This window comes from Numida meleagris, chromosome 1 (assembly GCF_002078875.1).
Source record: "Numida meleagris isolate 19003 breed g44 Domestic line chromosome 1, NumMel1.0, whole genome shotgun sequence".
NCBI lineage: Eukaryota > Metazoa > Chordata > Aves > Galliformes > Numididae > Numida > Numida meleagris.
The window spans coordinates 180,313,465-180,326,407 of record NC_034409.1 but is presented as its reverse complement, the minus strand read 5'-3'; the positions used below and the strand labels follow the sequence as shown (position 1 = coordinate 180,326,407).

General features: G+C 40.2%; 1 protein-coding gene across 1 annotated transcript in view; it reads left to right on the top strand.

Moving 5' to 3' along the window:
- DYNC2H1 (dynein cytoplasmic 2 heavy chain 1) overlaps window positions 157–12,943 on the top strand; it is a 150,893-nt gene continuing 138,106 nt past the window's right edge. The window contains exons 1-13 of the mRNA XM_021380833.1: window positions 157–345; window positions 2,417–2,587; window positions 3,546–3,681; window positions 4,073–4,191; window positions 5,735–5,879; window positions 7,222–7,454; window positions 7,738–7,872; window positions 7,963–8,076; window positions 8,271–8,382; window positions 8,555–8,679; window positions 10,043–10,218; window positions 11,917–12,112; window positions 12,578–12,673. Coding sequence (XP_021236508.1) covers window positions 157–345; window positions 2,417–2,587; window positions 3,546–3,681; window positions 4,073–4,191; window positions 5,735–5,879; window positions 7,222–7,454; window positions 7,738–7,872; window positions 7,963–8,076; window positions 8,271–8,382; window positions 8,555–8,679; window positions 10,043–10,218; window positions 11,917–12,112; window positions 12,578–12,673 — 1,947 coding nt within the window. The remainder of the gene's footprint in view (window positions 346–2,416; window positions 2,588–3,545; window positions 3,682–4,072; window positions 4,192–5,734; window positions 5,880–7,221; window positions 7,455–7,737; window positions 7,873–7,962; window positions 8,077–8,270; window positions 8,383–8,554; window positions 8,680–10,042; window positions 10,219–11,916; window positions 12,113–12,577; window positions 12,674–12,943) is intronic.

Sequence of the window (12,943 nt, the reverse complement as noted above, 5' to 3'; positions counted from 1 at the left end):
AGCGCCGCGGGGGGCGGAGCTTCCGACGAGACCACGCCCACGGGGGGAGGGGCGGGTCCGGCCGCGGGCTTCCCGCCTCTCAGGGGGCGGCCGCCATTTGCAGTCGCCATAGAAACGGGGCCTGGCGACGCCGGGACCGCCGCGGGCTCCGGAGCCATGGCCGCGGAGGCGGACCCGAGGAAGCGCTTTATTTCGGCCACGGCTGCGAACTACTTTGGGCTGGATCCAGGCGCTGGTCCCGGTGCTCTCCGTGCCCGACCCGAGCTGAGCAGTTTCCTCGACGACGGCAGCGAGTTCTTGCTTGTCGTGCAGCGCTCGGGCAGCCAGCTCCGCGCCTCCAACAAGGTACGGCCGTGCGCCGCGTGCCCTCAGAGGTGATGCGTTTGGCAGGCTGCCGGGAGCAGACCGAGGTTGGCCGTTCGGAACGCCCTGTGCTGCGCGGCACGCGCGGAGCGTGTTTCTGAGCGCCTCGTCCCGGCGGTGCGGAGGGGTTGGTGTGCAGCCAGCAGAATGATCGGCAGCAGCCGGGGGCGAGGCGGGAGTTGTGTGGCCTCTCTTGCTGTGGGAGTGGGCTGTGGTGTCCATTGTGTCAGTGCGGATGCTGGTGTGCTGATGGGTTGTGCTGTGAGCTGTGAACCTGTGGGCTGTGTGAGCCAAGGTCTACACAGAATCATACAAGGCTTGGGTTGGAAGGAACCTTAAAGACCACCCAGTTTACAACCCCCTGCCATAGGCAGGTTGCCACCCAGCAGGTCGGGCTCCCCAGGGCCCATCCAACCTGGCCTCAAACGCCTCCAGGGATGGGGCACCACAGCTTCTCTGGGCAGCCTGTGCCATGGCCTCACCACTCCCTGAATGTAAAATTTTCTTCCTGATTTCTTATCTAAATCTCCCCTCTTTTTAGTTTAAAGCCATTTCCCCTTATCCTGTTGATGTCAGACCACGTAAAAACTCAGTCTCGTTTTTGTTTATGAGCTCCCTTCAAGTACCGGAAGGCCACACTGAGGTCTCCCCAGAGCCGTCTCTTCTCCAGGCTGAACAAACCCAGCTCCCTCAGCCTTTCTTCCTAAGAGGATGATCTTCTGATCATTTTCTTGTCCCTCCTCTGGACCCGGTCAGCAGCTCTGTCTTTCATGAGCTGGGCACCCCAAGCCTGGATGTGGTGCTCCAGGTGGGCCCTCATGAGGGCAGAGTAGAGGGGGACCATCCCCTCCCTGTCCCTGCTAGGAGGGGGCCACCCCTCTGTTGCAGCCCAGGATACAGTTGGGCTTCCAGGCTGCGAGAGCACGCTGCTGGCTCCTGTCCAACTTTTCCTACACCAGGATCCCCAAGCCCCCCTCTCCATAGGACTGTTCTTAATGAGTTCTTCACATCTGGTGGTGCCGACTGTCAAGCCTAGTGCATGTGACATTCATACAGGAATGAACGTGTACATATACCAATTTTTAGGGTGTGCTACTTAGCTGCTATGAGCAGCTGTGCAAGATGCAATGTGAGGTGTGTATAGGGGCTGTAATGCTCGCCTTTTGTCCCAGTGAAACAACGTAGAATATGGGTGAAATTCATAGTGTTAGACTTAAGGATAAGAAATTAAGCGCGATACTGCCTGGTAAAACTGGAAGCTGATCTTACTGACCTTCCATTTCTTTTAAGAGAAGAAAATTCTCTGATGTTTGTAATTGCACAGAATTTGAGATTTCAGCTGGTGTGTCTTTTACTATAGTTTATTAAATGTTTAAGAACGTTCTTTTGTTTTATGGGTTCTTCTTTGCCACAGATTTCAATACACGATTTTGAGGTAATGTTTGGAACTCTGGCCATAAGTGGGACTACGAAGGTGACAAGGGCTGTGTAACAACTTAACGATTTTACTGATGAAGAGGCATGCCTTTCTCTTTCTTTGAATGATCCACGAATTACTGCAGAGCTCTGTACCTGCAGACTTGGGCAGTCAATATTGAATATTTAGAACAGTATTTTCAAAGTTAGGCAGTGTAAAAATGTGACAAAAAAAAAGATCAAGGTTGAAAGCCTTCTTGTTTAGTCTTCTCTACGCACAAGAGTGAGTTTCTCTTTTGTCCCCAGAAAATGGTAAGTTAAGCTTTCAAAATGAAAAATAGGTGTTTGTGGATATTTTGTGATGACAAAGGTGTTACGCGCTCAGTGTTGGAATTTACATTTAATGTTCATGTCAACTCAGGAAGAGCTGTAATAAAAGCTTTGATTGTCTGCGCAAGTGAGATACTACCAGAACGTTATCAGAACCCGTATGGAATAACGTGGTATTTTATGTTTTTTCCTTGACGTAAAACATTTCTTTAAAGAGTAATCTAGTATAACATGCAGTCAGTGACAGTTTTCTAAACAAATACTGTTTGTTTTGTGTGTGTGTTTTCTTTTCCCTTCATTATTACAGATTGAAACTACTGATTCAACGAATAATGTGCTGGTGTTCTTTAAGCTGCGACCTGATGTAATTACAGAAGATAATCTTCATAGTAATATCCTTGTGTCATCTATGCTAGATTCACCAATTAACACCCTTTATCAAGCTGTTCGACAAGTTTTTGCACCAGTATTGCTAAAGGTGAGCTGATTTAGTCTGTACTTTTAAATTGAAAGATCAGAAATCCACAGCATATCTTAACTATTCTGACATATATCTTAAAATGTAAAGTATTTCTATATATTAAGAGCTTAAGTACTGAAAGATGGTTCGAATTTCTGAGTTAAAGAAGACACTTTATCCATGGTACTAAGGGTAACAGGAGGATTCTGGTCATGCATGTGCCTGACTAGGAATGTGGAATCCTCAGGGCTGTGGTTACTGGAGACGAGGGCTCCTTGCCTCACTTTCCACCAGTCAATCCAATCTTGTGTATTGCTGACATTTGCATATGCCAATAGATCATATTGCATATGTAAATATTATGCCAAGTATGATTTCTGTAGTATGTGTCAGGTAGGTGTATCAGACTCTGGATTAATATGTACAATCGAAGTTTTCATCATTCTGATACCTGGTATTTGAAAATGTGGTTAGGATTTTGCTTCTGTTCCATTAATAATGCATTTCCTCTGTGCATTCTTTTTTGGTCAAAAATGATAACCATGGCTATATTTTGTGACTTAAACAGAATTTCAGCACTTTCATGTTTTTAATTTCTTTCATGGCCCAACATTAATAAAATGATTTTAGGAAAACACAATATCTTTCAATATTTTGTTCTAGCACTTTCCAGATTCTACTATGTAATTATATTCTAAATTAATTTTTCTTAAAGAATTTTGAACATGTTCAGTGTCCTTTCATAAATCTGACAGTTGACTTATAAATTTGTGATTTAAAAAATTGCGTTGTATTATTCTGACTTGATAAATGAGAAGCAGAAGATGCTTTTCCTTGACATTAAGGAAAATAAATTGTAGTATCTCATCATGTGGGCAGCTGCCTTCTATCTGTGAATTTGTGTGTGTATTTTGATTAAAGGGAAATAGCAACAGTTCTACCATCTGAGTCACAGCTTGTGACATTCTTATTGTAGGATGAGAAGTGGAATAAAACATTTGATCCCAAACTCCAGAAACTACTAAGTGAGCTCGAAGCTGGTTTGAGTACTGTGCTCAGAAGATTGGATCCTAATTGTGCAGGAACAGAATTCACTGAAGACGATGTGCAAGGTTTGTTTGGCAATTATGCTTTTTATAGTTAATTATCATACTATTAATACGACTAATTTTTGTAATAATCAACATTATTTGTTATATTGCTATAGTAAATACAATTTATTTTAAATTAGGAGTAAATCATTGTTGGATAGTTTGAATTTTCAGTCTTCATGATCCCAGTGCCTGCAGAATTCTGCAGCAGCTTGTCCTCTGTAGCTTGGAATTCGTAATGGTCAACTCTGGTCTCTTGGTGTGAACTTGATGCTACATTTTGCTTGAGTCAGAAGTTGAAGGGTAATCACCAAATTGTAAGGCAAAAATTTGCTTTATGAGTATATTCTGACTGATAACTTGTGAACATACATTTATTCTGTATTTAAACACTTTCTGTTCTTATTTGCAGCTATACTTACACCAACAGATGAATTTCAGTTCTGGAAAGAATGTTCTCAGCATGGAAATAAATTGTGTGGTAAAGAGAGAGCTTCACATTTCAAAGACCTATTTGAGGACATTGCAAAAGTATGTTTTCCTTCGTATAATCAGTGGTATATTTGTAGACTTAGTAAAAAGATCTCCTTGTGAAATGTCAGTCAGTATACGTACACTCCATTCAAAGATATGACTATATGGCTATTTAGTTAATTTTTCTCAGGCAAAGCTTGACATTACATGTCATTTATGTAGTACCAAGTGACAGTGGTGCAGGGGAATGCCCAAAGTTAATGGGGAGCAGATTTGAGCATTAAATCCTAACAGCTGCTGTGGAAATGTAAGAGTGTGCTACAGTTTGTTCATGCTAATTGATTGAAAGGAAAATAGAAAACTCGGAGGATAACAGTGGACTTCTATTGTGCAAAATTTTAGGCACCTGGGAAGCGCTTGGACAAATCGCACCGCAGTTACCAAATCATTCCTTATATGAATAAGCTTAAACTAATATTTAATGTTCTTTGAGAGGATTCTTCCATATTCTATTGTGCAGTAGACCACAGGAAATTATAGCAATTACTAGCTTCTGTAAAGTATAAGTTCTCTTCAATATCTTTATTGATTCCTCTTCAGTATCTTTGTTGATGACCTGGATGAGGGCATTGAGAGCACCCTCAGTAAGTTTGCAGATGACACCTAGCTGGCAGGAAGTGTTGATCTGCCTGGGGGTAGCAAGACCCTACAGAGAGATCTAGACAGGGTGGATCACTGGGCTGAAGCCAATGGGATGAGGTTCAACAAGACCAAGTGCCGGGTCCTGCACTTTGGCCGCAACAACCCCAGGCAACGCTACAGGCTTGGGGCAGAGTGGCTGGAAGGTTGTATGGAGGAAATGGACCTGGGGGTGTTGGTCGATGCTCGGCTGAGCATGAGCCAGCAGTGTGCCCAGGTGGCCAAGAAGGCCAATGGCATCCTGGCTTGTATCAGAAATAGTGTTGCCAGTAGGAGTAGGGAAGTCATTGTCCCTCTGTACTCAGCACTGGTGAGGCCCCACCTCGAGTACTGCGTCCCGTTTTGGGCTCCTCACTGCAAAAAAGACATTGAGGCCCTGGAGCGTGTTCAGAGGAGGGTGATGAAGCTGGTGAGGGGTCTGGAGCACAGGCCTTATGAGGAGCGGCTGAGGGAGCTGGGATTGTTCAGTCTGGAGAAGAGGAGGCTCAGAGGTGACCTTATTGCTCTCTATAACTACCTGAAGGGAGGTTGTAGTGAGCTGGGGGTCGGCCTCCTCTCTCTTGTAACTAGTGACAGGATGAGGGGGAATGGCCTCAAGTTGCGCCAGGGGAGATTTAGGCTGGATATTAGGAAGTACTATTTTTCTGAAAGAGTGGTCAGGCACTGGAATGGGCTGCCCAGGGCGGTGGTTGAGTCACCGTCCCTGGAAGTGTTCAAGAAACATTTAGATATAGTGTTGAGAGCCTGGTTTAGTGGGGTTATTGGTGGTAGGTGGATGGCTGGACTGGATGATCTTGTAGGTCTTTTCCAACCTAGCTAATTCTATAATTCTATGACTCTATGATAAATGTTTCTGTGATATTAGTTGCAAAGTGATTATATATGTGTTTTTTTTTCCTAGCATTATTACAATTTGGATAGTCTATCACTACTTGAAGTTGTGGATTTAGTGGAAACTACCAGGGATACTGTTGATAATGTATGGAGACAAACAGAACATGATCCTTATCCACAGCCACGCATGCATAATCTCCTGGATGTAACAGGTAAATCCTTGTGCAGTTTTTATTAAATAAACATTTGAGGAAAAAGTAAAATGAATTCTAGAGCAGACATCTTCCTCCTTTTAAAAACCCCACTGGTAGCTTACAGTGTGAAGGTGCTTGCTTGTTGTAATTATGATCCCTCAATATTACTTGCTTTGTGTTGTGCAATAATTAAGCCAGTTTTTGTTGATATTTTCAGGCATGCTTAGGAAGACAATAAATACTACCAACATGGAGTTTTATACCTTTCAGCTTGTGGATTATATTTGTCTTGCTCCTGTTAGCATTAGGGGCTGACCTACTGGAGAGGAGCTCTGCAGAGGAGAACCTGGGTGTCCTGGTAGAAAACAGGGTGGCCATGAGCCAGCAGTATGCCCTTGTGGTCAAGAAGGCCAGTGGTGTCCTGGGATGAATTATAAAGAACATGTCCAACAGGTCCAGGGAGGTGATCTCCCCCTCTACTCAGCCATGGTGAGGCCATATCTGGAGTATTGTGTCCAGTTCTGGGCTCTCCAATTCAAGATAGACAGGGAACTTCTGGAGAAAGTCCAGTGCAATGCCACAAAGATGATGAGAGGCCTGGAGGATCTCTGTTACAAGGAGAGGCTGAGAGACATGGGACTGTTCAGCCTGGAGAAGACTGAGAGGGCATCTTAACAATGCTCATAAATATCTAAATGGTGGGAGCCAAGTGGATGGAGCCAGGCTCTTTTTCAGTGGTGCCTGGTGACAGAACAAGGGGAAAGGGCCCAAACTGGAACACAGTAAGTTCACAGAAACATGAGGAAAAACTTCTTCACTTAGAGGATGAGAGAACACTGGAACAGTCTGCCCAGAGGGGGGGTGCAGCCTCCTCTGGAGATATTCAAAACCCACCTGGATGCTTCCTGTGTAACCTACTCTGGGGAACTTGCTTTAGAATAGTAGAATCATTTCAGTTGAAGGGATTATTAAAAGTCATCTAGTCCAACTTCCCTGCAATGAACATAAACATATACAGCTAGCAGGGGGTTGGATGAGAGGTCCTTTCCAGCCACTATGATTCTGTTTGACTGTTTGACTCCTTGTCTTTTTGCCAGAGGGTAAAATTTAATTGCATAAAAACTCAGTTTAAAAGTTGATTCAGTTTGTACGGAAGTGAAAGCAGGACATGCAGAGAGGTTGCTTTCTTCATTCTCATGACAGCAGTCCCACGTCTTTGGACCACTGTAAGATACTGAACTTTCTCAATGCTGTTTGTGTGCATGGGAGGAGTTACAGTAGTTGGAGCTTGTTGTGGAGTTTAAAGGAATTATTTTGAACAAAAAGCATATTGCTTTTGTCTACTTTTTTTGTGTTCTAGGTAGCTGTCTAGGTAGATTTGTTCAGAGAAAATTAGCAACTTTGAATCTGTGGGAGGATGCTTTTCACATTGTTAAAGAAAATATAAAGGCTGGCATCTTAATTTGTGAGCAGTGGGTGTCGGCTTGTGAGTACTTAACTGGACAGCTATGGCAACGTTACACTCTACATCAGTGGAAAAATGAGAAGTATATCCCTGAAACATTAATCAAACTCTGCAAGCGTCTTGATGAGGTAATACCCATTCTTTTTTTTTTTATTTTTCACTTATTATCATGTAAGACTTATTATCTATTTCATTGGACACACTTAAATGCCATGGTTCTAAGTTATAAAAGGAAAGTAAATCACTTCTTATAGCCTTTTATAGCAAGCATTTTGAAATTCATAAGCTCGTGTAAGCCTTTAAAAACTTATTATGAAAGGTAGAGAGAAGTCATGCTGCTTGTGTGCTTTTGCTTTCAAATGTAAATTTTATGTAAAAGTCTGTTGAATATGTAATTTTTTTCTGTTACAGGTGTTAACTGTTAGAACGCTATATGAAAAACTTACATACTTTTTGCCATCTGGAGAACAAAATGATCTACACCTTGCTCAGGTGTTTGAGCCCTTTGCTGGCCTAAATCCTGTACACTGCAATCCTTACACAGAGGTATATTGCTTATTTTTAATTTATACACAACCTTTCTGTCTTTATTTATATGAACGGTCTTAAACTAACACATATACTCGTTACCTCTAGCCATTATGGAAAGCTGCTGTCTCTCAATTTGAAAGAATTATTGCGCCAGCAGAACAAAAAATAGCAATCAAACTGAAGAAATTTATTTCAGAAATTCAAGACAGTCCTCAACAGGTACAGTTATTTTTGCAATCTGAAAACTTCCCTACAGATAAACTTTCTGTATTCTGAAGCAGTAAGTTTTGAGCAAAGGAATAAATACTTACAGCCTAAGACTGTACTTATGAACAACCATAAGGAGTGGTATCAGAATATATTTAATTTTTTTTCCGGAGAAAGAACCAACTATTTTACATTTCATTTTCTAGCTTCTTCAAACATTTCAGAAATATAAGGAACTGATAAAGCATCCAAATACAAGCAAAGAGTTGCTTTTTGAAAGGGAAACATTGCTAGCAAGACTTCAAGATTATGTCAAAGGTAAAAACTATTTAACAGTCTTAAACTGCATTAATATTTTTGCAAATAATAGAATTTTTTATTTACTTCTAAATTATGTAAATATATCTAGTATGTTTCTATAAGTGCAGTAGTAAATTTAAGCTTGTTCTATTAAGTTTCTGGTCTAACATGAATCTTCCACTTCTGTTAGACTATCAGACAGACTTTGAAACTCGATGCCATGGTGTTCCTGGTGATGTTTCTGGACCTCTGTCAGGCAAAAATCTTTCTGAAGTTGTCAATAACATCGTATGGGTACGGCAACTGGAGATGAAGGTAACAGGTTTTGTTTCATTCATCAGATTTCATTACAGTTTAGATATGATAATATTGTATGAACATACAAAGTTGTAAGAGATTGTGAAGGAAACAGCATTAAAAGATTCCAAGTGCTATATAATAAGTAGTACTGTGTGCCACACTGAGTTTTATTAACTGACATGGTATTTTTGTATTACACAGTATTTTTGTAATACACCAAACAGCTTGCTTTTATCAGTTAATATTTTTTTGACAAAAAAAGACTAAAATTCTGAGAGGAGATGTTTTTGTTAAACTTTATTCACCGGTTTGCATTTTTAAATTCTGTTTTAAGATTTACACGTAGCTAGATTCTGAGATTTTAATTCTCATTTATTATTAACCCGTACAGTGTTCACTTGAAGCCAAAGGGATTTCTTAGTATTACTTTTTTGAGTCAGCAACTGACAGGGAATTTACATTGCTAAATTAAGAGCACATATTATTTCTGTGTAGTAGAAGTAAATGGCAAGCAACCGAATGAGTTTGAGACAAACTTCTCTATTTAACTTCTGTTATTTTTGTTACTTTGTTTTTACACTGTAGTTTGGAACTCTGAAACTTTTTTTTTCTTTTTTTGAAAAGTATGTACTAGATAAAAGCAAAATATTTTCTGTAAACTTAAGTGTCATTGACAATAACAATACATATTTGAATGAGAATAATAGATATATCCATCCCAAAATAATGATTATCCCAGATTTTTCGATTCACTTGAGATTTGTGGGGCCCATTTCAGCTAAATATGACAAAGGGTGGAGGTCTGAAAGATGTTATTTTTTTGTTCATCCTCCAGAGGGAAAAGCAGCAGGTGAGATTTCACAGTGATTTCTCCTGCTTGCTCTGCCGAAGTCTGAAAAAGCACAGCAGATGATACGTGTCAGTTGTATGTCTACTTTAGGCTGAGCTGAATTTTTGAATTCCTCTCAAATCTTCACAGATGGTATCGACTAAAGTCTTGATTAATTTGTCCATGCGTAGGTCTGGAATCTCATTTGAAATGCCCTTGAGTATTGACATGGACTTTATAGATACAGTAAAGGAGGACATGAGAGATTTGTACTTTTATGGAACATGAACAAAGGATCAGGTGGGATACCCTAGGGTATCTTAACAGTGGCAGACTCCCGTTGCGGACAGCGTAGTCAAACAAACTGTCTCAATTCACTCTAATGGGAATTTGAGCACCTAGGACGCAATTCAGGATTCACGCGTTTTTTGTAATCTGTTTTTGACTCTCACTTGGGTGTTTTCTAATACTAATGTGTGTTGTGGTGATTCCTAGTTTCTAATTTAATGCCATTAAATGAAGCTTTCTTTCTTTGTGGTTGTGTTCAAGGTGGATGATGCTATAAAGCTGGCAGACGCACTTTTGTCTGACTTGACTGGGTTTCAGACTTTTCATCGGAGTGCACATTCCTTTCTGGAACAGTTAAAAGTATACGAACAAGAACAATTTGATGATTGGTCTAGGAATATCCAGTCAGAAGTATCAAATCCCAAATCAGGACTTTGGTAAATAGATTTTCATTAAAATGATGCTAACATCTGTAGTGATATGTAACTAGTAGGACCTGCTTTAGGAATTACAAACTTTATAGAAATGAAAATGAACAGAGAAACAAAATGAAAAAGTTCATTATCATTTCATCATTCTGCCAGGATAGTTTGTTAGGATGTAGTATACTGGACAATGCTAATACCTGGTTCTGTTAACACCAGGAATGAAATATTTGTTTGTTTTGCTTGTTGTTACTTCTTTTGTAATAATTTCTAGAAATACGGTGAGACTTGAGTATAATAGTGATAAATTGCTGACACAATGTACAGTTATAAATAAACTGCAATTCACAAGAGATTCTGTGGTCCAAATAGAGCAGATGAAAGAAGGGTACATAAATCAGTTTAAACTCATAATCCTCATTCACAAAAATATAGAAATAACTATTTATTTATTTATTTATTTATTTATTTATTTATTGGTTGGCTTGGCTGTATAGCTTCTGGTTGTGTCTGACCTCTACGTGTTGCCAACTTTCTTTGAAAACAGTGAGAGTTCCACAAGACACAAGTGTTGATACTCCTGTGCCAACTTTTTGTTTTATGAAAAACACACATACGCATATATATATATATATATAAAAAATAAATAATCAGATTCAGCACTGCAGTACATAGCAACCATATAAATTATTGGTACGATAAAATTTTGTTTTTGTGAGTTTTTTTTTAAAAGGTCAGAATAGAGGGGGACAATCACCTTCTTTGCCCGGCTGGCCACTCCTCTTCCTCTTACGATGCAGCCCAAGATACTGTTGGCCTTTAGAGCTGCAAGCGCACGCTGCTGGCTCACATCCAGCTTTTTGTCCACCAAGACCCTCAAGTTCTTCTCCATAGGGCTGCTCTCAATGAGTTTTTCTCTCAGTCTGTACACATCTGGGTTTTCTCTGGCTCAAGTGCAGCATGCTGCGCTTTGCCTTGCTGAACCTCATTAGGTTCTCATGGGCTCACTTTCTGAGCCTGTCCAGGCCCCTCTGGGTGTCCCTTCCTTCAGTGGTGTCAACTGCACCATTCAGCTTGGTGTCATCTGCAAACTCTTCATCATCTGTGATGCATCAACCCATCATCTATGTCACTGGTAAAGATGTTGAAGAGTAGTGGTGTCAGAATGGACCCCTGGGGGATACCACTCAGGACTGGCCTCCACCTGGACCTAGAGTTGTTGACAATAACCCTCTGGCTATGAGCATCCAATCAATTCTTTACACACCTAATAGTCCAGCCTTCAAAACCATATTTCACTAACTTAGAGATAAGGATGTGGTGTGGGACCATGTCAAAGGCCTCGTGCAAGTCCAGGCAGACAGCATTACTCCACCCATGCCATCACTCCATCACAGAAGGCCGCCAGATTGGTCAGGAAACATCTGCCCTTGGTGAAGCCATGCTGGCTGTCTCTCATCACCTCCTCAACTTGTATGTGCCTTAACATCCCTTCCAGGATGTTCTGCCTCATGATCATCTTCACAGGCTTTGAATTAAGAGAAAGGTTACTAAATAACATCTGAGTAATTTAAAATGTTAATAAACACAGAAAAATATAATACAATTACAACAAGCTTTTTAGAATTACTACTTTATTATAAAAATCACCTAAGAAGGAACTAATATGAAATTTTATTCACTAGTGTGTTTAATTTGATTTTGTTTTAGCATCCAAGCTAATAGTCCAGTAATGGAGTTGGATCACGTTTTTGGAACATTAAACATACTTTATTCAGACCGTTTGGTGACTCTCCTAAGAGAAGTACGTCAACTATCGGCACTTGGCTTTGTTATACCAGCTAAAATACAGCATGTTGCAAACACTGCACAGAAGTTCTCTAAGCAAGCAGTCATCCTCAAACAGGTAAAAGATTAAATGCCATAATAACATCCTGTTCTGATTTCCCATTTTTAGTAGTAGAACTAGATATAATTTCTAGATTATTATCTTTTCTGCTTGAATGTGTGGTTAAGCTTCCTGCTTATTGTAGGGTATCCCTCTTAGACAGGCTGCCAATTTGGAAGGAAGTAGGTTGTTTTTAGGTCTTGCATCATGTCCTGGAAGATGTCATGAATACTTGAAAGCATCTAAAGTGTTACTAGACATAATTAAGACAACGCATAATCATCTCAGACATGTGTAAGTGGCAGTCTTTTTTACTATCAGAATTCATCACCAGAAGAAGATATCACGTTACCGCAGTGTATATAATTTATTCTTTCTTAGTAGCATTGATTGCACAGTATGTTCAGAAATATTGTGTAAATATTATATGTATTGAGATATAAATAATCTGTTCTTGGTAATTTGATCTCTTCATTTGTACAGGTGGCACATTTTTATAATTCTATTGATCAGCAAATGATTAAGAGTCAGAAGCCAATGATGTTACAGTCTGCCCTTGCATTTGAACAGATAATTAAGGTGAGAGAACTCTCCTCTCTTGTATTTACAATTTCATTGTAATCTTTGTATCCTGTGGTACTTTTCCTATGTTTTTACTGGACATTTTAAGTGCAGTCTTCTAATGTAAGCAACACCATCTTTTTCGTAAGCATTTATTGAAATTAGCAGGCCTTTCTTTTTGATATTTTGATTTACTTACTGGCAAGGGAATTATAACATGCTCATAAACAGTACTTACAGTCTGGCATTAATTCTTCTCCAGCGCATTACTGTAGCTATAATGGTATG